General features: G+C 45.8%; 1 protein-coding gene across 2 annotated transcripts in view; it reads left to right on the forward strand.

Annotated features, from left to right (window-relative positions):
* Clpb (caseinolytic mitochondrial matrix peptidase chaperone subunit B) overlaps nt 1-25,777 on the forward strand; it is a 130,318-nt gene that overhangs the window by 100,215 nt on the left and 4,326 nt on the right. For both annotated transcript variants that reach the window (XM_042689436.1, XM_042689428.1), the window contains 5 exons: nt 6,391-6,505; nt 16,855-16,932; nt 18,203-18,258; nt 24,352-24,396; nt 24,727-24,888. In XM_042689436.1, coding sequence (XP_042545370.1) covers nt 6,391-6,505; nt 16,855-16,932; nt 18,203-18,258; nt 24,352-24,396; nt 24,727-24,888 — 456 coding nt within the window. The remainder of the gene's footprint in view (nt 1-6,390; nt 6,506-16,854; nt 16,933-18,202; nt 18,259-24,351; nt 24,397-24,726; nt 24,889-25,777) is intronic.

The raw sequence follows: 25,777 nt of genomic DNA on the forward strand, positions 1-25,777 counted from the left end.
TACCTCTTAATACTTGTCTTACAGATAGGAATATTGAAACAGCAAGAAAGCAGGTGACTCATAATAAATCAGTTGTTATGATGTGTCTACTAGATGTCCATATCCACCTATTCCCAGGACATTGACAGGGCTTGGGAGTATATAGACTCTCCAGCCACATTCCATGCAATGTTATATCCTTGCTTGTCAAGCATTTATAGATTTTGCTTGACCCTTCTTTTTTGGATCCGGTCGTGGGGCCTGAACTCTGGGCCTGGGCATTGGTTCCTCAGCTCTTCAGCTCAAGGCTAGCACTCTACCACTTGAGCCACAGCGCCACTTTCGGCTTTTTTTTTTTTTCCTGCTTATGTGGTGCTGAGGAATCGAACCCAGGGCCTCATGCATGCAAGGCAAGCACTCTACCACTGAGCTACCTTCCCAGCCCAGATAGCTAGTTTTTTGTTGTTGTTGTTGTTTTGGGGGGGTCCAGTCGTGGGGCCTGAACTCTAGGCCTGGGCGCTGTCCCTCAGCTCTTCAACTCAAGGCTAGCACTCTACCACTTGAACAACAGCGCCACTTCCGGCTTTTTTCTTTTTGCTTCTGTGGTGCGGAGGAATCGAACCCAGGGCCTCAGGCATGCAAGGCAAGCGCCCTACCACTGAGCCACCTTCCCAGCCCTGCTTGACCCTTCTATATACAAAATTTGTTTTTTTGTTTTCCACTAAGTATTATTAGCGATTTCCCCACTTAAAAGTTATCCATAGGAGCCGAGCACAGATATCAGATAGCTCACACCTGTAATCATCCTAGCTACTCAGGAGGCTGAGATCTGAGGAGCACGGTTCAAAGTCAGCCCAGGCTGGAAAGTCCATGAGACTCATCTTCAATCAGCCACCAGAAAACCAATAGTGGGGCTGTGGCTCAAGTGGTAGAATGCTAGCCTTGAGCTCAAGAGCTTAGGGACAGCGCCCAGGCCCAGAGTTGAAGCTTCACAATCGAAAAGAAAAAAAAAAATCTGTCCATAGGGTTTGAAGTATGGTTTAAGTGATGAAGTGCCTACCTAATAAGCAAGAGGCCCAACCTTAGTTTGAACCCCATAAGAGCAAAATATTCATAAGCCCATTTTTTAAAATTTCATTCTGCATCTTAAAATATCATTCTAAGAATCTTGTTACCTAAAGTGGCCTAAAGTCTACGAAAGTCATCCTTCACTGTAGGTTCATGGTGCTCTCAGTATTCCCTGAGCCTAACACCCCTTAGCCTCTCTGAAAAGATCCAGATATGAAAGAGGCCTAGCTATCAACTAGGGGTGGGATGGGCTTTTTGAGCTCTGTGCCTTAGGAGGGCCCCATTCAAAGCTGATGGGCCTGCAAGGTTGAGGACTCACCCGCCTTCTGGAAGAATCAGCAGAACCAGCTTTGTAGGGGAGTTGCCTGGGTCTCACTTTGAATGATTTCAATGCATGAAGAGTTTAATTCTTAATGCCTAGACCATTTTTGTGCCCTAACTAAGAGACAAAAGAGAGGTAGAAATATATTTCTGAGCACATGATAGCAGATAAAACAAAAATATGGGGAGCTATCCCATGATGAATATTCAGCTGAGGGGGACGCTCGCGTGCCAGCCCGCATCGCCTCTTTCGATGCTCACTCCACTGAGACTCCGGAGGAATTTATTGCTCATTTTAATCACACCCAGAGAATGAATTGGCAGGAATATTAGGCAGATAAGCCTATCCTATATATTTTATTTGCATATCCCAGTGACAGCCTCACAAACACATTTTCTCTATCTATATTTTTTCATTTGCTTCAGGGTAGCTGGGGATGTGGTGCTCCCTTGGGCCCATACTCCTGGCTCAGTGCCTGGGTGCTCCCAACAGTGCTGAGCTGAGTGAAGGCTTGGAGGGAAGGCGGGGAGAGGTTCTTCCTCCTGGACATCCTCTCCCTGTGCGCTCTCCTGTACAGCCAGTGTAGGTGCCTTCTATAAGGTACACAAACCAGAAATGTGCGGATTTTTTTGCCGTACATACTCTGCTCTTTTAGCCACTGCCCTTTCCCCAAGAGGAAGCAATATCTTGTTTCTACCTTTCATTTTTGTGTAATTTCAGAAATTATATGGCAAGTTCCTATAAACTTCACATTTTCTCACACTTTATTATTTAAAAAGTGTAAGTAATATGAATTAGGACTTGGGGAGAAGGGCAGTGATGGAAAAGACGCCAGGGTCCTCATGGCTTGTGCTCTGCCACTCAGCTGCATCCACAGACAGTTTGATAACTACAGTACCATCACCAGAAACGTGGCAGTAACCTCGATAATAAATCATCTATAGGCATTATCTGATTTTTCCAACTTTGCCAGTAATTCTTACAACAGAAGAAAATCTCAGAGATAAGTTTTACTCCAGGCTTATGTTTCTGCTCCTTTATCTGGACCAGTCCCCCAGACGTGTCTTGTGGCCTCAGCATTTGAACAAGCTGGTCATTTTGTATAATGTCCTCCCTCTATTTGGGATATATCAACTCAGGTAATGCTTTTCTGACAACATCCTCTAGTGTTTATTTTCAGTAAAATTATTATGTAGTCCTGTACTAGAAACAGGGATGAGAATTTTATATTTTAGGACAGAAGGCATGATTCAAGCCATAGAGCACTTGCCTAATAAATGCAGAGCCCTGAGTTCAAACCTCAGTACTGTCAAAAAACAGATTTTGGTTTTTGTGTCTCATCCTCCTGAATATATTGCTTCAGTGAAGGTGGGAATAGGCTTTCTTTTATCCCCAGAAAGTTGCTTGTGTGGCCTGGTGTTTCTTGTTACTGGTACAGTTTGGTAAGTTTATCTCATCTCTACAGCAAGGATAGTGACATTGTCAACTTCATGTTCCTGATCAGAACACTGATCAGGAAAGATCCATCACTGGCTGCTGAATGTAGTGAGTGCCAGTTTGAGAAGTAACAAGATAGTATAAAAGTCTCTTCCCTACAAAGTACTTGCTAATTGAAAAGCGGAAAATAGTAGTGGTGAAATCCAGCAGACACCATTCTAGCCAACAGATCAAAATTTAAATTAGTATCCGTAGTTATGGGATAAATCAGTATAATACGCCTGTTAAACAGTGAAAAGCAGGTGAACTCATTGCCTCACTGTTGCCACTCCTTGCTCCTCTCAACCATCTGTCATCAGTCTTGTCTCTGAGTTAATCTGGCTGTTTGCAAACGTAAAACATGATCTTGCAAAAGTGTTTTTCCATGGAAAAAACAGCTCTATCTCAAACAACAAGTTGGACATGGTGGTTCACATCTTACTCCCAGCTGCTTGGGAAACATGAGGCTCAAAACCCAAGGCTGACCGAGGCAAAAGCATATAACCCTATCTGAAAAATAACTAAAACAAAAGGGGCTCATGTTGTAGCTCAAATGGCCGCATACTTGCTAGAGGCTCTGCTGTTTGAGTTCAAAAATTAGCCTCTCCTCCTCCTCTCCCCCCTCCCCCCCCCAAAAAAAATAAACTGTTCTAACAACAAAAGGAAGGACTTTAAGAGGAGGAGAAGGGATTCTAAAAGCTGATCTGGTTGTTACCACGTCTGATGAGTGCTTTGTAGGCAGTCTTCCTCTGTGGTACTAGTTCAAGTGACCTTCAAGTCCATTGGGCACATCTCTTCCCAGTCTCATGTTCCCTCCAGTCTCATGCATCCTCCAGGCTCCTTTGTTTACATCTTTGTCATCCTGTTCCAGGCCCAGTAGAGGTCCTGACTGATTTGTGAGTTGAGGTGTGGATCAGGGAGTTGGGAGTATGGGTCCTGCCTGCCTGTGAGAAGCCTAACCTCCCCCTGAGAGGCACCTTCAGCTTGGTCACTTTCTCTACCCCATTCTTGACAGGGTCTTACTCTGCCTACTCACCACCCTTTTACTGCCAGCTTCGTTGTTTTTTCTGTCCTCTGAGGGATTAGAGTGCCTTCCATGCCCCACCTCCCCCAAGCCATCCCCCACAGAGCTACTCAGCTTAGCCATGCACATCTGAATGGAACAAGCCTAGCACCACTTGGCCTTAGCCTCCCAACCCTTTCCTGTAAATGCACTCGCAGCCAGGAGGGGTGCCATATCAAATCAAGACTGATGGAAACCAGTGACTATGATTATCCAGCAAAGATGCAGCATGGGAAGCTGGTGGCTGCCAGCTCCAGGTGAGAGCTTCTGGAATTAATTGTACAAGGCTTTTATTAAGAAAATGGTTACTCCCACTCTTGTTCTCCTGGCTGCCTCTCCATCCAGTGCCCTCTGCTTCTGTGGTCTGGGTTACCTGCTTTGTCTTTTCCTCCAGATAGTAGAAGCCTTGAGCAAAGTTCTTTAGTCATCATCCCATGTCCTCAAAAAGCTAGAAACAGCCATAGCTTATATTTAGGAATCCCTTCTCCCTACTTCCCAAATGTATGCAAACCAAGTATTTTCCTTCTTTAACTTTTCCCACTGACGAGCTTTTCATAAAACTGGGCTTTTAAAAGTAGTTCATTGGTGCTTAGCATGGAATTTCGGGTTGATCCCTAGCACTGCAGCAATAACTAAAAAAAAACAGTAATTTAAACTTTTTTGGACAACTCTGCTTAGAAAAGAATATGAATATTAAACAGTAACCTTTTTCTGGTTTAATCTTAGTGTCCTTTATGTATCAAGGAAGGCCAGTGTACTTGCAAAGGCTAGGTGCAGATACTCAGGCCTTCAAACTGAAGATAATCGAGATGTGCTCAGAGACTGAGGCTATAGTTTGAACCTTTCCCATTAGGAACCATGCCCAGAGAAAGATCCTGAAAAAAACCCATTCATGGTACATACAGCCTTTCCCCCAGGCTTACCTCCATAGTAACCGAAGACTATTTCCCCTTGCCTGAGAACTTAATAGAGATACTAAAGACTTTTCTGCCTGGGCTGGCTTTGAAGCTTGATCTTCAGATCCCAGCCTCCTAAGTAGCTAGGATTACAGGTGTGAGCCACTGGTGCCAGGCCATCTCCATGGCATTCCCCCTCAAGGGTCCTGCCCTGGCACACAATGAGATGAGTTTCCAGTGACAGCTAGCTAGTAAATGGACAAGGTGAGGTTTGTCTGGAGAGAAGGTTTTTTTCCTTCTGTACAACAGGTGAGTGAGTGAAGGTGAGTCATTCAGGTGACTATAAACAATGATAAAGTTGATAAAGTGCTGAGCATAGTCTGGTACTTCAATAAGCAAACCAGTAAACCCGGGCAAGTCAGCTTTACCTGGGCTGGCCCAACTACAAGCCAGCCCTGTCCCAGTCAGAGTACACATCTCCTCATAAGAGCCTTTCAACCTAGTGGGCTGGAGGGCTGAGCAGGCTGCTGGGCAGGGAGGAGGAAACAGCAGATATATGGCTAGAGTTGGCAGAGCTAGGTGATATATGTGGCGCCTGAGGGAGCTGCACAGTGACACTCTGGATTCCAGCTGCAAGCGTCACTCCATTGGGATTGGCGCCGAATTATTGCTCCATATGAAACCCAGGACTGATGGGAGCTTTCAGTAACAGACTGATAGCAACAGCCAAAATTGGATTGTTTGCTATTTATTTTTTTTAACTTCTGTCAAGGTCACTACCATAACAGGAAAACACTTTCCAAGCCGCAGGTATTTTTCATCCACTCGGCCCACAAGAGCAATCTGCAACCACAACTTTTTTGACAGGACCTTACCTTGACAGCTCCCTTTCTGGAAAGATGTCTGTCACAGGGATTCCAGGGAAAGGAGCACACTGAAGAACTGGTCTGTCCTTCCAAGATTCACCTCCTCCTCCATCAGCTTCTGGCTTCTATAAATGCTTCACTGTCAGCTCTCCCTATCTAGCACTGAAAATCTTCCATCTTTTTCATGTCTCCTGTTCTCCCAGAACATACTCTAAAATATTCCATATTCATATATCTTCTCTACTTCTGCACCACCCCAACTAGCCATCAATTCTGTCATTAAATTGTTTTACAAACACTTACCAGATGGTGCCACTGTGCCAGGACCTGTGCTGGTTGGTGCTTGTCCTTAGTGAGCCTATGATGGAGGCAGAGGACAGACCAACAAATACTCAGCAAACTTTTGAAGTAGTAGTCCTAGTACAAGGAACAGCCCTAGACTTGAGCATTTATGCTGTGGAACAATGAGGAGAGTGGTTGGCTCTTTGTGCATCACCTGCTGCTTCCAGACTTGGAGCTCCCTATGGGGCAGGGTCTGGCTCTTCTCCCTGTGGATGACCAGACAGATGTGGAGAGAGTAAGAACAACTGGACCAGCTTCCAGCACTCGTGTACTCTAGAGCCCCAAACTTGTGTTTTCCCTGAGTTGTTGGAAGATAGAGTAAAACTAGGATCCAATTGGGTCCCGGGTTCCTGAGCTCTGTGCTTTCTCTCCTTTCAGTACATGGAAAAACAGCGGAAGCGTGAGGCTGAGGAGCGGCGCCGCTTTCCCCTGGAGCAGCGACTGAAGGAGCACATCATTGGCCAAGAGAGTGCCATCGCCACTGTGGGGGCTGGTAAGTACACAGGTACTAGGCAGGTGGGAAAGAACAGGGAAACTGGTACTCTGCTTCAGTGAGGTGCACATTCTGCTGCTCTTAAACCAGAGGGATGCAAAGTTCATATCTGTTGAATACCATCTATATGTCAAGCATTTGTTGGAAGCTCTTTGCCCGTCTCATGTCATTTAGTCCGTATAGCAACCCTGCAAGGTTGGTACTGTTAAATGTCCACTTTGCAGATTGGAAAGTGAAGACACAGTACTTTAATAATTTAATGCTGCTTTCTTTGCTTAGACTTCAACTCTCAACTTTACCGTGCCTCACTTGGGGTGTATTATTTGAGATCCAAAGAAAGGTGGGAGCTAGTTTGTCATTAATAACATGGCAGCTAGGCTAGAATAGAACTTATTTCTTTATGCAACTCCAGGACTCTCCTACACCTTCAGAATAGCTTGTCCAACTGGTGTCATCATAGGAAAAACATCCCAAACAATCAGAGTACCATCTTCCCACCCTTGAACCTCTTTCCCTGGACCCCAGATGATGTGACCCTAATCAGGTGTCCTTCCTGCTTGAGCCCACTGGATAGACTTGTACAGCTAAGTTTTGCCACATCTTTATTGTCTGGCTATGTGCCTCACTAAGGGTGATTTTAGAAGCATATGTCAGGGGAAAGGAGCTCTGTCAGGGCAGTGGTTCTCAAAGTATGATCTCTGGACCAGCATCATTGGCCTCCTCTGAGAACTTGAGAAATCAGATCTCATGCCTCACCCCACTGTTGTGTTTAACAGTGGCGCTGTGGCTCAAGTGGTAGAGTGCTAGCCTTGAGCTGAAGAGCTGAGGGACAGCGCCCAGGCCCAGAGTTCAGGCCCCATGACCAGACCAAAAAAAAAAAAAAAAAAGTGGTAGCATGCTAGCCTTGAGCTCAAAAGCTTATGGACAGCACCCAGCCCCAAGTTCGAGCCCCAGGATGGCACACACACACAAAAATAATAGGTCTTCCCTGTCCATGCCACACAGCATGATTAACCCCACTGGATTCTGTGTTTAATAGACCTTTCAGGCAATTTGCTCTCAGTTGGAATTTAAAACCCCCTACCCTGAGATATCTTGGCCAGTCCCAGTTGATGTAGCTCACTCTTTAAGCATCTTGTGGGTCTAGATGCTGCCTTGCAACTGCTAACAACTCAGTAGATTCTGCTTGTGGAGAAAAGAAATCTAGATTACCACTCTGAGACCTTCTGGGGCTATTTTATCAGCCCTAAGACACCAACTAGAGGAGTAATTGAAAAATGAAAAAACTCATAATTTCACATGTTGAATTTTGAGCCCATTTGTACAACTACTTAACAATTATTTTAAAAATTAAAACAGAAGAGTAGCTGTGGCTCAAGTAGTAGCATGTAGGCTGGGAAGGTGGTTCAGTGGTAGAGTGCTTGCCTTGCATACATGAGGCCCTGGGTTCGATTCCTCAGCACAACATAAGCAGAAGGAAAAAGAAGCCGGAAGTGGTGCTGTGGCTCAAGTGGTAGAGTGCTAGCCTTGAGCTGAAGAGCTGAGGGACAGCGCCCAAGCCCAGAGTTCAGGCCCCATGACCAGACCAAAAAAAAAAAAAAAAAAAGTAGTAGCATGCTAGCCTTGAGCTCAAAAGCTTATGGACAGCACCCAGCCCCAAGTTCGAGCCCCAGGATGGCACACACACACAAAAATAATAGGTCTTCCCTGTCCATGCCACACAGCATGATTAAAAGCTTGAGATATTAGTCACAGTAGTAGGTTGGATCAGCTGTTTTCTCTCACTTGGTACTGAAACCCAGTCCCCTGCTTATTTCTTCCCTTCATTTTTGTCTCCATTTGCAAGGTGGTAACTGTACCTGCCTTGTTTAGAAGCCCTGCATCTGGGATCAGGTTGCTAACATCCTGAACCATATTAATTCCCTATACCAGTTCCCAGAGCATCCTGGACCCTAGGCAGCTACATAAACCCAGGGAAAGCCTATGGCACTAGCTGGGTCAGAAATCATAGTGGGCATTCAGCACCCAGGACCTCAGCACCTTAAAACCAAAGCATATACAGAGTACAGCTAAAGGCTAGGCCAGGCCTGCCTGGGTCCTCTGGGCTAGTGTCACATATGTGCTAGATGGGGATATAGCCTGGCACCCATGGGTACCATGAGGATGGGCAGGGAGAAAAGTGCTACAGAATGAATTGATTTGATAAATGGCCATTTATTACCCTCACGAATTGGCTGAAACCAATTTCGGTCACATCAACCCTTGGTAAGTGCTGGGATATTGATTTGTGCAAAGTAATACAGTGAATTTATCAGTGTGATCCCCAGCTGCAGGGCCTCTAGCAAGGCTGGTACACAGTTACTGCTGTACAAATGGAGGAGATAAAGTACCAGCCCTGTAACCCAGACCCCCACAGCCTCTGGTCTTCTAGGGTCACAGAAGCCAAAACAGGGACAGCTCGCCTATCACAAACCAAAGCCTGGGAAGAGAAGTTCCCCTTCCACAGCCCAGAGCTGCTGTTGGTCATGGGTAGAGTGAATGCCTCTGTCAGGCAGATCTGAGAGCCCGGCACCTCTTACATCCTTCAGCCTCCAAAGAAGGCATCCAGCTCTTTGGTCAGCACTTTGAGAACTAGACCAGATCAAGACTAGATCATTGTCCCACTGAAGTCCTTCTCAAATCTGGCCTTTCCCCTCTGATCCAGATACCATTTTACCCTAGCTCAGGACATTGGTAGCTCACCATGCAGTGGTTTCCTGGTCTTCCTGACTCATTCAACAAGAATGTTGTTAGCTGGAATGACCTTTGAATACATAATTTCACAACCCTGCTGAAACTGTTGAGTGGCCCTTGCTACTTTTACATGGCATACGGGGTGCTCTGTTCCTGCGGACCCAATTTACACTGCATTCTCTAGTCATGGCGTTCATTCAGCTTCTTCCTCCTGCCACATGGGATGTTCATCTCTTCTGCACTTGACCCTTACCCATATCCCACACACTGGCTGGTTTCTCCTTGGGGTAACTCAGTTCAGCAGCAATGGATTGTGGGCTCCTTGAGGGCAGCTGTGATTTGTGTTTTCACAATTTCTGGCATCACACCCTGCTCAAAGTAGATGTGTATGGTTTGTGAATTCATTTATGTGATTGGCCCTTATCCATCACTCTGATGTGCTCTGAGGGAAGAGAAGCTGCTGCTCCTTCCCTCTAGTAGCTTCCAACTACATTACTTGACCTTTGACTTACAGGGAGGGCAGGCCATTTCCCAGACCTCTGTGAAGCTTTCCTTGGGCAGCAGTTCAAGTTGCACACACCTGGCAGTTTCTTTGGGCCATTACTAATCAGGACATGTGTCAAACAGCCATTCTACTAGTTTCCTCCCAGTTGGCCTTCTGAATAATGCCTCTGTCCTCCTTGGGTAGCTATCCCTTACATGCCCTTCCACCACAGAGCCTGCTGTGTGGAGTGTCAGCATAGTCACTGTAGCACAGCAGGCTCCTGCTTTACTTCCCTGGCTGCTCTACACCTGCCTGTGCCCTTCCTTTGAGCCAAGGTGTCTGATGAAAGAACCATATCCAGCTTGCCTCTGAGTTAGAACACTTCTTGCAGCTCTTGAGACCCTTTTTTACTGATATTCTTATGGCTTAGGCCGTCCTGCCCCTTTATTGTCTAACTTTTACCAATATACTCAAGACCCAAGTCTTCCAAAGATGCCCTCCAGTCCCCCCGACCCTGGATTCATAGCTCTTTCCCTGAGCTTCCAGTGAACACTTTTGGCTTCATTACTACTCTTGCTATATGGTATCTGCTGCAATTTTCACTCTCAGAAGTCAGGAACCACCTTTTCTCAGCTTTGTGTCACAGGGATGGGCACACAAGTGCGTAAAGGTTGTTTAATTCAAGTGAATTTGATGAAACTGTTAGACATGGTGATTCTCAACCAGGAGAGTTTCTCTGAAGAATTGGTTCTCCTGGGAGATGCCACAGCATAGGGCCATCATGTTTCCAAGTTAGGTTAAGAAACCTCCCACACTAGATCATTAGAACTTATCAAAAAGGATGAGTCATTGCCAGACTCATCTAGCCTCAGAACCAGGACCTGCCTAGGGTAGGAAGATGCAGCTGTTTCCTCTCCTTGACTTTTTTATACACTGGGGCCTTCCTAGAAGGTCCTGACCTCTTCCCACATGCCTAGCAGGGCCCCTAACTGTGCCTCATCCTCCAGCCCACATGGCTCCCCCATCTCATTTGGAGCCCACCAGTCATTTACTCACAGCCACCTCTTTGACCTCACAGTACACCTCTTTGACCTGGCAAGAGCTTGTTGGCTGAACATATGCACAAGGGTTCCTGGAGAAGAGTCAGTAGAATAGAAGGCTTCTTCACCCAAGGGCAGTAGAGACCACCTGGAACATGACAAGACCCTGGGTCTGGGCCGTACTCTCCTCTGTAAAATGGGAGATGAATAATCTGTCCTTAACCACTTGATTCTATGCAGACTAAGAATTCATTTAAGTCAGTGAACATTAAACCTGTGTTGGACTGGTCTCAGGGCTCCCTTAGTAATTAGGATAGCCAGCACTAGCTTTTATTTTTTATTGAGATTAGATGATTACATAAGTTTCACATTTCACAATCAATATTGTGGAATAGTGATACTTAGTTAAAGTCACAAACACATTTAACCTTCACAAGGCAAATTGTCATTATCATGGTCTATAAAGTTTGTGAATTTTATGAGCTTTGACAATACAACTATTTCTTCCACATCAGGTGATATTTATATTTCTTTCCTTTTGCTTAGTGTAGGCTGTTCCCTCTTTCCCTCTCATTCCCTCCCTCCCATCGCTGCCTTTGAGTTGCTTAGTTCATTTTCATCTATGCTCAGTACAGCTGATGGGCCCCTCTGTTGTATGTTTTCCTGTTTCCCTTTGATTCTGTGTCCTCCTAGCTTCTCTCAGTTGCATGCATATATATACCATATATGTGGTCAAGAACATGGAGTCATTTAGCAATGATACAACAAAATGAGTGGAAGTCCTTTGTTTCTCAAGTCCAGTTTACTTTGTCATATCTCCTTGCCTTTTGGCTTTAGCAGCCACATATCAGGGAGACCATGTGCCATTTGTCTCTTTGCTCTTGGCTTACCTTGCTAAAAATGATTTGCTCTAGTTCCATCTGTTTCCCTGAAAATGCCATTATTTTGTCCTTTCTAATGGCTGCACAATATTCCATTGTATATAGGTACCACAATTTTTGGATCCACTCATCTGTACTGGGGCATCTGGGTTGTTTCCATATCTTGGATATTGTAAACAGGCCAGCACTAGCTTGCTTTCCACCACCACCCCCGCCCCCCAATCCCACTCCAGTTGTAGGGCTTGAACTCTGGGCCTGGGCGCTGTCCCTCAGCTCTTTCAGCTCAAGGCTAGCACTCTACCACTTGAGCCACAGCGCCACTTGTGGTTTTGGTTTATTGAAGATAAGGGTCTTAGGGACTTTTCTGCTCACACTTGCTTTGAACCACAATCCTTAGATCTCAGCCTCCCAAATAGCTAGGATTACAGGCATGAGCCACCGGCACCCAGCAGCACTAACTTTCTTGAAACACAGTTGTGGATATATCTTCCTTCTAGATATGAAGGCACAAACAAGCAAAAGAAACTCCCCTCTTTGAGCCTAATGTCGTATGTCAAATTGAGATAGAGTTATCTCTAAAATTAACCAAACTTTACCTAGGTATGGTGGTGCATGATTATAATCCCAGCATTTGGAGGCAGATGATAGCTCAAGGCCTGAGCTACATAGAGAGATTCAGGCTCTGAAAGAAAATAAAATTCTCTGTATATTGCCTTTATAAGAAAAAAATGTACATCAATAAAATATTTTAATCTTTTTTTTTTTTTTTTGGTCAGTCGTGGGGCCTGGACACTGTCCCTCAGCGCTTCAGCTCAAGGCTAGTGCTCTACCACTTGAGCCACAGCACCACTTCTGACTTTTTCTGCTTATGTGGTGCTGAGGAATCGAACCCAGGGCCTCATGCATGCAGGGCAAGCACTTTACCACTGAGCCACCTTCCCAGCCCCAAATATTTCACTCTTAAGGCTGTGGAGATCACAGTTCTGAGCCAGCCTGGGCAAATAGTGCGACCCCATGTCAGTCAATAAGTTGGGCATGATGGTGATAGTGGTCCAAGGTACACAGGAAACTGACTTAATTGTTGGCCTTGGACAACTGAGAACTGAGTATGTAAAGTTTATTTTAAAATATATCCTTGTTTTGAAATATTTATACACTTGGGAAGAATATTTTCAGGGGCTGGGAAGGTGGCTCAATGGTAGAGCGCTTGCCTTGCATGCCTGAGGCCCTGGGTTCGATTCCTCAGCACCACATAAGCAAAAAGATAAAAACCGGAAGTGGCGCTGTGGCTCAAGTGGTAGAGCGCTAGCCTTGAGCTGAAGAGCTGAGGGACAGCGCCCAGGCCCAGAGTTCAGGCCCCACGACCGGACCCAAAAAAAGAAAAAAAGACTTTCATTACTTTTACTTATTATCATTCCATTTTATAGCTTACAAAATACAAAATGTTTTGGTGACCATTAACTCATCTCCCTTTATGTGGGGCTGATACAGCATGTATGTTCCTATTTCCTTCCATTTGGCAGATGAGGAAACTGGCTCTAAAAGAATAGATGTTTTATTCAAAGTCAGTCAGCTAGTGTCAGAGGCAAGACTCCAAGCTGGCCTAACTCCTATTGTGGCCACCCCCAGACCAGTTTGGAAATGCACATGTCCTGGGGTATACAGACCCTTGAATTAATAGGGTAGATGTACTGAGGTGGAATGAATCATAAGTTGCTGCAGGCGAGTTTTCAGATGGTGCCATTGTGGCAGAAGCATATGGGAGGCAAAGGAGCCTGGTCAGAACTTGCCAGAGAAGGGCCAGATAGGGGAGCGGACTGAGCTGTGCACCCAGAGGGCCCTCACAGCATTTGTAGCCTACAAGCAGTGGTAAGGACAAGGTCAAAGGATGAGCATCCTACCTTCCTTGTACATATTTTCTCATCTATAAAATGAGAATCGAGTGCTCTTTCCTACTTGCCTCTTATTGTCCTAATGAGGCTGATAGGAAATTAGGGTTTCTCTAGAGACTGTATGTACAGTGCTGATAAAGTAAGTTGCATGTTTGCTGGCCCACACAGAGAGGATCAGCACTTACAGCCACCTGTCTCAGCCTCTACCCTGGCTTGACAGGACCTTCTAGGCTCCCAAACCTTCGTCCTTGGCTATCCTGTCAGCCACACACCCTGGGGCTAACTTTCTTTCTCCAGTCCTTCCTCGCTGCTTCCATTTTTCATTCTGTCGGACTCCATCTGCTTGGCCGTTTTTCTCTTCAGACGTTATTAGAAATATCCAGAGTTGTAATTGCTTAATGGTTGGCATTTCGTCTGTTTCATGGAAGACCAAATCAAACCCACCCCCAGACTCATGCCCTGGTTCTGGCAGAATTGACCAGGGACAGCTGTGCAGTAGAGTCTGCCTGGCATTATAAAGAGCTCTCTCCCAGGTGCATTATTAGAAAAGGGGGAAAAGATGGCCCCAGGCGTAATTCAATTCCACATTCTCCATGGTGTTTTTTGTATTACACAGTCCTGCAATGTGCAGTTCTTGGGCTGGGATGCTACCCCAAAAGAAAAGCCAAGATCAAATCACTGGTGGCTCATGCCTATCATTTTAGCTACTCAGGAGCCTGAGATCTGAGGATCAAGGTGGGAAGCTAGCCCAGACAGAATAATAATGAGACTCATCTCAAAATAAGCAAACAAGCCAACATGGAAGTATAGGGTAGAGCACCAGCTGTGATTTAAAAGGCTAAGTTGAGAGCATCTAGCTCAGAGGTCAAGCCCCAGCACTGGCACCAGGGAAACAAAAACCCTCATGTAAATAATGATCACTGTTCCCAGGACACCTGAGTGATGCTGGGTGCTCCATGAAGCCTGAACTCAGCTCTTTCCAACCTAAGCTCTAAATTTAGCTAATTTTTGGAATATTGTAGCTTCTTTTGGGAGATTCTTCTCCCTGCTCCAACTCACATACATTTTTACACAGTATCCACAAAAGCCTAGTTTTTGCCATTTTTAATAACCTCCATTTCCCCCAAATATGTTCAGCCTTAGCTCCTTTTGTCAGGACCCCTTCAAACAGGCTTGAGCTTTTCTCACTTAGTCTTCATTTTTCAGGTTCCTATGAAGTCAGTGAGTTCTGCACATAGCTAGCCCTTCCAGAGCATCTCCGGTTACTTAGAAATCTGGATCCTAGCCCAAGGAAGAGGACTCCATGTTTTCCCATGCCTCTTCATAAGTTTAGAGAATATTTGGATGGTCAGAATGGCCACCTTTACACCCATGAGGTTGCAGTTTCCATCTGGTTCTAGAGAGTAGAAAGGTGGCAACATTAGAGACTGAGACAAGAAAGGTCCAGGCCCTTCTAATTTCATCCTACCTACCATTCCTCAGATAGTGAGCAGTTTTCTGGTATGTTTTTGCCAGGCCTGGGGCTTGAACTCAGGGCCTCAGCACTGTCCCTGAGCATCTTTTGCTTAAGGCTAGCACTCAACCACTTGAGCCCACAGCACCACTTCTGGCTTCTGTTTATGTGGTACTGAGGAATTGAATCCAGGGCTTCATGCAGGCTAGACAAGCACTCTACCACTAAACCACATTCCCAATCATAGTGAGCAGTTTTTGCACCTCTGTCCTGCCGGCCATCTGTCCCAAATCCATCTTAGCTTCCATGATCTATCATCAAACATGCCTTTTCCAAAGAGCTATCCATGGCCCCTGCAGCTGCTTCTTGGAAGCCCAGTCCCACAGTGTAGTGTTTAGGAGCTATCTCCTCAAAACTGGCAGATACAAACTAAGATTGTCAATTATTTCTCCATTGAATAAATCTTCAGGCCTTGTCCACTGACAGATGTCCCTTGGCTAATTTCCCGACACTCTGGGGACCGGACCAGACATGTGTAAGTTACATCTGCACACAGTCTTGACATTGCACAGTGCTCTTCCATCCTTTTCCTGCTTCTGACAGCCATGTTTCCATTAATGCAACCCACATGGATATTCACTTGCTAAAGAAACAGTATGTGAGCCAGGCACCAGTGACTCATGGCTATAATCCTAACTACTCTGTTTGGCTGAGATCTGAGAGTCACAGTTCGAAGCCAGCCCAGGCAGGAAAGGCTGAGAGACTCTTATGTCCAATTAACCACCAGAAAACCAGGAGTGGTGCTATGGCTTAAAGTGGTAGAGTGCTAGCCTTGAGTTAAAAAGCTCAGGGACAGTGCCCAGGCCCTGAGTGCAAGCCCCACAATCAAAACAAAAAGAAAGTGAGGTTTAGAAAAGGTAACTCTACAATTATTATTTGTGTAACTATGATGCCTCAGTTTCCTGTTCAGTACAATAGAACACTGAGCTAGAATGCTGAGAATACGTCCCCCTCTGAGTGTCTGGGTGGGTACTGAATTAAATACATTGTTGGTAGATTTTCCAACTAAATCTAGCACATGACATGTTCAGCACATGATGCTTCTGGTTTTGTGTCACTTGAGCAAAGCTTCAAAGTCTAATTCTCCTACTTGATAGTCTACCATGGAGTTTCCTAGCCTTGAGTAACCCTTGATCAGTTTCTCCTCTTGAAGAACAATTAGGGCTTCCTACAGCAGAGTTTGAACCCCAGGGGGACCCAGTTCAGTTCTCTTCCTCATACCCCACCCCCACTGGAGGCCATGGTTAACAGAAAGGTTAACCATGTGACACTTCCCCTCCCATGCATCAAGCTTCACACTACAGAAAATACATTTGGCTGTTTTCACTTCCTAATCCAGACAGCAGACCAGACTTGGTTTCCCCAAATGAGAAGAAGCACAAAGTACATACCCCAGGTCCCCAAGACCTGCCATGGGCTTCTTTCTCTCCACATGCATAGTGAGTGGAGGGGTAACTAGCCAGAGCTAAAGTTTCTCCAATTTCTCCTTCACCAATCCTCCACCCGCTTCACCTCCATTCACCATCCACCCGCCTTTCAGTTTCCCTGGCAACGCTGAGTGCTCATCCTGGAAAACTTTATCCGAAATCTGCTCTGGGCAGCTTTCCAAATCCATGCTAACCTGATTAGGTGTCTCTAGGGCCCTTGCCAACTAATCAGATTAGGCAGCACTAATGGTAGTGAGGACTTTGAGTGGGCGCAGAGCAGTAAAACATATTGTATACTTAGTGATAATTATCCTGCCTTTTGTGTCATTGATTTATCTGCCTCCCTCCCTGTCCCCCTGTGTTGTGTGTTTGACCATAGCAATCCGGAGGAAAGAGAATGGCTGGTACGATGAAGAACACCCTCTGGTCTTCCTCTTCTTGGGATCATCTGGAATAGGTAATTGGCAACAATCAGCCAGTGGGGAAGGAGAGCTGGGGAGTGCCTTGCCTGATGAGCCTAACATCCCCAGCTGCTGTGGGCCAGGGGTCACCACCCACCTCACTTCAGCTGCAGAAGCAAACTGCCTCCTAGTTGCATAGTCACCAAGAAAGGCAACTAAACAAGAGAAGCTCTGGTGTGAGAGCTAATTTACCTGGAGGAACTGATTTTTAGGGACTGTTAGCCCAGGTCCAAGTGCTCTGCACCCTTAAGCCTGCCCTCTGAGAACACTGAAACACCTCCACTGCCGAGTGCACTAGCTTCATTCAGGGCAGCCAAGTTTTAGGAAGGTAAAAAAAAAAGCCCCTGTGACAAGCACCATGCCAGGTGTACAATAGAACTGGTCACAGTAAAATAGATTGAGTGTTTTTCTAACAAGTCTGGCCAGGTTTTCCAAGGCATTCTCTGTCTTCATAGACCCCTTCTCTTCTACTCTCACCCACCACTATTGTCTTACAGAGAATTTTGAGGGTTAGCTGCTGCCACTAACACCTTCATGAACCTAGCTCTCCTTTAGATGTCAAATCCCAGTAGGTTACGAACCCATGACCGTGCTACTGTATATACTATACAGTGACTTGCAGGGACTTTTACCATCATTCCAAATGACCACTGCTACTGTCATTCCTTCTTTGTCACAAAGACTGTACAGCCAGTGGAAGTTACTCTCATTGATTTTTGAGACAGTCTTCTTATTCATCCCAGCCTGGCCTCAAACTCAATAGTCTTCCTACCTCTACCTTCCAAAGTGCTGAGATCACTAGTGTGTACCACCATACCTGGCTGGAAGGTAGTCATCCTTCCCAGCCCCAACTTGGCAGTTCCAGGGCCTGGCTTAATGGCAAGGCCTGGTTGATGAGGGGATTGAGAGAAATGTAAGGCAGTGAGGCCAGAAATCAAGGCACTCCTGGGAAGACCCTGATCCTCAAAGGATCAGCTGGTTGTGTATTATAACAGCCAGCCTTGCTGTTTGGATGCTAATACAGAGAAAAGGCCTCGGTCCCTTCACACACACACACACACACACACACAAATTCAGATGCAGTGCTGACTTTGACTCAGCTCCCATCTTCACTGTTCATTCCCTGTGTGATTCTGGGACAGTCTCTGAGCCTCAGCATTCCATCCATAAAATACATGCTTTCCAGTACCCCCACATAGCTAGTGTTCTTTTACTCCAGCAGATAGTCCTCTAGTCCTAACCCACTTCTCCCTTCTTTCTTATTAGGAAAAACAGAACTGGCCAAGCAGACAGCCAAGTATATGCACAAAGATGCCAAAAAGGTAAGAGCTAGGCCCAAAGCCCATTTTCTAGCCATAGAGGGAGACCTTGCTATGTTCTGGCATCAAAATCCCAGGCTCTCTGAATCTGGTGGTAAGCCAGTCAGAAAGATGGTCCCTGACCTAGAAAGCAACCTCAGCTTTTGCCATCTATCATTCCAGGAATTTAGGCATGTTGTCCAACCTCTTTTTTTTTTGTTGGTCGTGGGGCTTGAACTCTGGGCGTGGACTCTGTCCCTCAGCTCTTCAGCTCAAGGATAGTGCTCTACCACTTGCCACAGCATCACTTCCAGTTTTCTGAGTGGTTTATTGGAGATAAGAGTCTCACAGACTTTCCTGCCCGGGCTGGCTTTAAATCATGATCCTTAGATCTCAGCCTCCTGAGTAGCTAGGATCACAGGCGTGAGCCACCAGCTCCCGGCTATGCAACCTCTTTGTGTCTTCATGTCCATATCTGTGCAGTCAGAATAATCATCCTCTACCTGGCTAACTCTTGGAGCTCTTGGGAGAATCCATTGCAATTTATCCAATACTTGCCCTTTGTCAGGCCCTGTGCTAGATGCACTAACCATTAAAGCAGCCTTTAGTGAAGGCTGCTTTACAGTAAAGGCTTAAAGCCTGGGGCTTAGGCCGAACAGCTGTCCAGAGCAGGCAGAACTACTTAACAGAGACCATGGGGCTATCAGAGAAAACAAGTAGGAATAGGGAATGCCTGTTGCTTCTGTCTCTCCTGCCTGAGCTTTTAAGCCCGGTGTCTTGTGTCTTCGGTTTGGGCTGTTTATAGTACTCTTTCCTATAGCTCAGAGTCCTGAATTCTTCCAGAAAAGGGCCACTCCATCCCATTTGTTTACACTCGTCTTTCCAAGGTCCTTTCAATTTGACTTTAAGCTAATAGGCACTGCTTTAGAAAGAAAGAATGTGAAACATTTCAAGAAAAGCTAAATACCTCTTACTGGCCTTCCCAGTATAGAAGCTAAGGTCCCTTGCCCTACCACCAGCTGAGAACCTCGGTATGCTTGCCTACTTTATTCTATAGAAAGTCTTTCTAACCACCCCAATGAAGTACCATGGAGTTGCTTAGGACTCTGTAGGTCCAGTGGCCCAGCCACACACTGCTAGCCTTGTGTTCTGCTTGCCACTTCCCCAAGCTCCTAGCCACCACAGTAACAAGGAAGATAAGGTTGAGTCTCCTGAGCTGCTACCTACCTAAGAACTGGAAGAAGTTTCTCAAGCCTGCTAGTCTATGCCAGTACTTTGCTTTTGCCTCAGCCTAACGCAGAGCAGACCCACTTGACAGGTAGGCAGGTAGGCAGGCAGGCAGGCAGGCAGGCAGGCAGGCAGGCAGGCAGGCAAGCAAGCAAGCAAGCAAGCAAGCAAGCAAGCAACAGCACATAGCATGTTAATGTGCTCCAACCAAATAGCGAACAGCATTTGGAAGACAATTCATCAGGTTGGCAGCGATTGAAACAATTAGCACTCTGGAAAGGGCCATAAACTAGCAAGACTATTAGGGAAGATGCAGTTACGGGCAGGAACCACCTGATTAGGGATGAAGAATTTGGAGTGGTTTAATTTTAATACTGTCAGAAAGGTTAATATTTAATTACAAATTATAATCTCCTTATCCAAGCTGTCTTAATATGTCTTCATCCACTGTGGAAGTAGAAGGAAAATATCTGCTGACTTGCTGGTGTGGAAAGGAGAGGGACTTGGAAAAGACTGATGATGCAAGTAATTTTTTAGTTGGTGCATCTGAATGGGAGACAGTTCCCTAGGGCAGGGGTCCCACAGGCACAAGGATGGCTTACTTTCTCCACAACTCACCCAGAAGGAAGGAGCACCATCATCTGCCCTCACCCTCTGTTGGAGACAGCAAGCTGTCCTGGGCAAAATCTCTGGAGCCAGCCTTTTCTTGACTCAAATTCCATTTCTGCTTTCTCGTGGCCCAGACAGGCATCTACCCTACAAATTTCAGCTCTCTTGCTTTAGTTAAAGCTATGCAGTTCTGCAGCAGGGATTATGGTGGAGACCATAGGAATTGCGGCTCTCTTGGGCCCTAGCACCAGCAGTACATCTTCCACTCCTACTGACTTTGTGAGGAATTTGTGAGGAACTGTAGTACAGATGCTCACCTAGACCCACTTTCCAGATGAGAAAACTGAGGCCCTATAGCATAGTCTTGACCATGCCACTTCTTAGGGACAAAGTAAAATCAAAATCCTGTCTTGCACTGGGTACCCAGTAGCTCATGCCTATAATCCTAGCTACTAAGGAGGCTGAGATCTGAGGATCAAGGTTCAGAGTCAGCCCAGGCAGGAAAGCCCATGAAAACTGAAAACTGAAGTGGCCCTATAGCTCAAGTGGTAGAGTGCTCACCTTGAGCTGAATAGCCTAGGGACAGGGTCCAGGCCCAGAGTTCAAGCCCCATGACTAACAACAACAACAAAATCCAGTCTTCAACTCTCTCTCAATACCTTTGTTCACAGCTGCTCAAGGAGGCTACATTGCAAACTTGTCAGTTTGTCCATTTTACATAGGGAGATAGGAGGCATGACAGCTCCCCTCCCCCACCAAAAATAAGTAAATTTTTTTTTTTTTTTTTGGAGTCCTGTCGTGGGGCCTGAACTCTGGGCCTGGGCTCTGTCCCTCAGCTCTTCAGCGCAAGGCTAGCACTACCACTTAAGCCACAGCACCACTTCCAACTTTTTTCTTTTTGCTTCTGTATTGCTGAGGAATCGAACCCAGGGCCTCATGCATGCAAGGCAAGCGCTCTACCACTGAGCCACCTTCCCAGCCCAATAAGTAAATCTTTAAATTATGGGCGAGTCCTCTGTAAAGCTTCTACTTTTGCAGGCCTGTGGGATAGCTCACTTCAGAATATGTTTAAAAGGTAATTTTGGCCAGATTTGGGCCTTCCCTTCAGTATCTCCTGGACTGTAAGCTGTGTAAATCTGTGCATGTGATACTTCCAGGACCCAAGGAGTATGTGAGGAAATTGTCAGGTTCAGAACTCTTATCAAGCTCTTATCAAATAGGGGCTTCCTTTCATTTGCCTCCAAGATACTCGTGAAGTGAAATGAGCACTTGCAAGAGTCTACTGACTTGTATCCTAGTTCTGGCTCTGATCCTTAGTTTCCTCATTTGTAAAGAGACTGATAACTTCAAACCTCCCCCAACACATTCTTTGCGCTTTTTTTTTTTCCAGTCTTGGGGCTTGAACTCTGGGTCTGGGCACTATTACGCAGCTCTTCAGCTCAAGGTGAACACTGTATCACTTGCCACAGCGCCACTTCCAGTTTTGAGTGGTTTATTGGAGATAAGAGTTTCACGGACTTTTCTGCCCAGGCTGACTTTGAACCATGATCCTCAGATCTCAGCCTCCTGAGTGGCTAGGATTACAGGTGTGAGCCACCAGCGCCTGGCCTTTGCACGGTTTTTTTTTTTTAAAAATCAGATCTACTTATGAGATTTTTTTTCTCTCAATCTCTGTACCATTTTTCCCAGATTGAACAGCTTTGTTAACATCACTAGGTAGAGTTAATAGTCCTTGAGGGCTGGAGATGTACTCAATGGTAGAGCATGTACCCAGCAAGCTCAAATGTCCTAAGTTCAAACCCACAGTGGAAATAGTCCTTGAAAAGAAGTTTAATGTTGTTATGTAAGGTGGTCGTGAGGCAGGCTAGCAGCTACAGTGGTAGTGCCAGCTCTGTCCTACTCGGTAAGATTGGCATCTGCTTCTGGTTACATCATTTTCCTTATTTCTGAAATAGTTTTTTATAATGTCTCATTGGATTGTTAGGAAGATTAAGTGAAGTTAATGTTGGAAAATGTTAAGTACCATTCTTAGTGCATAAATAGGTAATTATCCACATTTTCTATTCCTAGAATTGTCATTAGCTCACATTGTAAATACACAATGATTCCAGTGCAGAAAACCAAACCCAAAGAGTTATCCAAATCTATACTGCAAGTCTCTAGGAGAACTAGGGTGAGAAGTCAAGTCACATGCCATCAGTAAGCAGTAGAATCTATACTCCTTAGACATGGAGCCTCATGGCCAAGCCTGCATGACATCATAATCTATGACTTAGTGTCCTTATCTGTAAATTGGGAATAATAGTACTTACCTCGGGCTGGAAATGTGGCTCAGTGGTAGATTGCTTGCCTTGCATGCATGAGGCCCTGGGTTCGATTCCCCAGCACCACATGAGCAAAAAGAAAAAAAGCCAGAAGTGGCGCTGTGGCTCAGTGGTAGAGCGCTAGCCTTGAGCTGAAGAGCTGAGGGACAGCGCCCAGGCCCAGAGTTCAGGCCCCACGACCGGACCCAAAAAAAAAAAAATAGTACTTACCTCACAGACTTGTACTTGATCTAAGCTATTTTTTAAAAATATATTTTTATTGTTATAATAAAGGTGATATACACAGTTATATGTCAGGTAAAGAGTACATTTCTGTTTGGATAATGTCACCCCTTCCCTTGCTCTCTCCCAGTTTTGATCCAAGCTTTTTGTAGAAGGGTAAGAAGCCTTTTCTCTGTCAAGAGCTATATGATTATTTCTAACATCATTTACAGGCCATACAAAATTATCAGTATAGACATATGGCCAGAAGTAGCTGGTGAGAAGCATACACATCTAGCCCATCATGTACTAAATTATGTCACTGGTCTTAGACATGGGCTGGACATTCCGATCCCTGCTTTACAGCTTGCTTAAAACATTGGTAGAAACATAGTGAGCAACACTGATTGACAGCTCTTACCTGTCAGATTTGTCTGTGACTTCCAGCCCATTGCTCCCTCTGGACAGCGCTCCAAACTTTTCCATGCCCATCTTCTACCCTTGTAGAAGCCTTTAGTGTCTCATAGCTGAGCTGTAGAGGGACCCTCAAGAAATGCTGGGTCATGCCCCATGCACTGATAGCAGTGCTTCTCCATCATGTGCCCTTAATAACCTAAGTCCTTCCTTACCTTTCGGATTAGGTCTCTGCAGGCTCCCAGAGCCTTGTGTTGCACAGGAAGAAACTAATTCAAGGGGGTAGGTAGCATGGCCAAAGCCACACGGGCAGTGGCAGAACTGAGACTGAAAGCCAAGCTCCCTGACTCCCAGTCCAGGCTCTTCCCACCTGCCTGTACCATGGGTATAGAGTGACAGAACAGACAAAAAATTAAAAGCTACATCTCTGATTGCCTTTTGGACACTAGCTGAGCCCTACATTTCAGACATAAGTGTCTGCCTTCCTTGGACAGTCTTGGTGACATGTCACACACAGCTCTCAGGAGCAAGAGGATTCAGTAAAGGGCTATCTCTCAGATGTAGCATGTGCCAATAAGACTAGAACCTCACTACTGAATAGCCAAGGCACATGTGGATACCTTCACAGCTCCTTGAACTAGCTCTCTATGAAATGGAAGGGCCACTTCGCTTGTATTAAACTCTTCAAGTCACATGCTGCTTCCCTGGAAGTCACCCTAAAACCCAGTTGTGGAGAGAGGATGGCCACATTATAAATAAATCTTTAAGTGAAATTTAAGTGGAATGAAGAAATCAAACAAATAAGCAAACTAAAGCAAAGGGATGTTGGTCCCACAGACTTGGAAGGTTAAAGGCATGCGGAACCTTCCCTTCCATCTCACTGCCTGCCATATTGCTAGTGCTGACTTTGTCCGTGATTGACAGCACTCAGGATGAGATGCTTATGAACAGAAGCCAAGTAGTTCACAGTTGTAACCTGGCACACACAGAATGCCCTCTAGAAATGTGGAGTGATCTGAGCAGTAGAAGCCTACCTGAAGGAAGGGACACCTGAATCACATACAGAAGAGAAGAGACATAATTTACTTTATTACAGTTGAAAACAAGGGAATTAATGTCTGGGGAGGCGGGGGGCGGGGGGGTTAGGGGAGAGGAAGTTGAAGGAAGGATGAATAGGTAGAAAAGCAAGGACCAGGAAAAATGTATAATGAGGATTTGATATAAAGCATCTCAGATTGGTGTGGCCCAAAGGCCCAAGCAGGGATAGTGGGGTGCTCCCTTCTGTGCCCTTCCCGTACCTCCTACCTCCACACAGACTTACAGCCTGCTTGTTTCCACACAGGGCTTCATCCGGCTGGACATGTCTGAGTTCCAGGAGCGACATGAGGTGAGAGACTATTCTCAGGAATTACGGTTTAGAAGTCCTGTCAACATAACCACCTTAGCATTTTGTAGGATTGGGCTTCTGATAATTCCAGCATCCCTGGGATTTGTCCTGGGAGGAGAAGGAGGAACCAAGAGACATGCAACAGGGTCACTGACACATGTTGCAAAGTATTTACTCTGGAGTCTAGATGCATAATAGCTCTGCCTGCCTGCCCATGAAGAAATGGCAAGATTCCTCCACACTAAGAAGGAAACAGCCAGAGTCTTAATAGTTTATAAAGCCATCTTTCCACAGAAAGAACTTCCTAGCATATTTCCTTCCTTCCACAAGGTGGCCAAGTTTATTGGGTCTCCACCAGGCTACATTGGCCATGAGGAGGGTGGCCAGCTGACCAAAAAGTTGAAGCAGTGCCCCAATGCTGTGGTGCTCTTCGATGAAGTAGACAAGGCCCACCCGGATGTGCTCACCATCATGCTGCAGCTGTTTGATGAGGTAAAGCCTGGCCATGTGGAGGATACATGATGTTATCAGTGGCTGTCTGATCTTCCCATGGCTTCCTATTCCCCCCCAAACCCCCCGCCCTGCCCCTGTGTGTTCACTCAGTCACCTGGTAGATGTAGTATGCTGCTGGTCCTTCAGAGCTCACGCATGCAGTTCCTTAGGTACTCTGAGGACTAAGTACACAGCTGAGGACTACATCCAACCCTGCTTCTGCTTAGGAGACATGATGGTAATTTTGAATTTCATATGCCACACACTTCTTAGAAATGTATATGTATCATCCAACTGTCCCAAAGCCCCTCTAAAGGAATGAGGTAGTTTTGATTACTGCCTCCATCTAATATGTGGACACTTAAGTTAAATGAAGCAAGAGTAATCGGCATGTGGTCACACAGCTGGGAAGGCAGAATTGAGGATTCCAACCCAGGGTGCTCTTTCCTAGAGCCTATAGTTTAAATGACAACCATGTAACAAGGGCAAAAGAGCAAGGCCAGTCTGCAAGGAAGCACACAGAAGGGGAAAACTTGGCTCCAGGGAGGTAGCCCAGCAGTCTCTGTGGCCTCTGGCCTCCCTGAACAGGTACCTCTAGTGGCATCATTGACTCCCAAGAGAGGGAAAGCAATGCCAGTTGTAGTATTGTACACTTGTTATCCCAGCACTAGGAAGCTCAAGGCAGGAGGAAGCAGTAAGAAACAAATGTCAGACTTAAAGCAAGTAACAGGTCCTTGGTTTAATTTCACAAATGCTACAGGCAACTATGTAGAGAAGGAAGGAGGCCCTGAGGTTTAGGATTGCTCAAAGTTCCTAATGGAGATGCCCAAAAGTTACATCCATTTTGGGGTGGCCTAGGAAGCATCTGACTGAAAGTCACAATTCAAGA

The sequence above is a fragment of the Dipodomys spectabilis genome, unplaced genomic scaffold (assembly GCF_019054845.1).
Source record: "Dipodomys spectabilis isolate Male_0828 unplaced genomic scaffold, ASM1905484v1 ptg000003l, whole genome shotgun sequence".
In the NCBI taxonomy this organism is placed as follows: Eukaryota; Metazoa; Chordata; class Mammalia; order Rodentia; family Heteromyidae; genus Dipodomys; species Dipodomys spectabilis.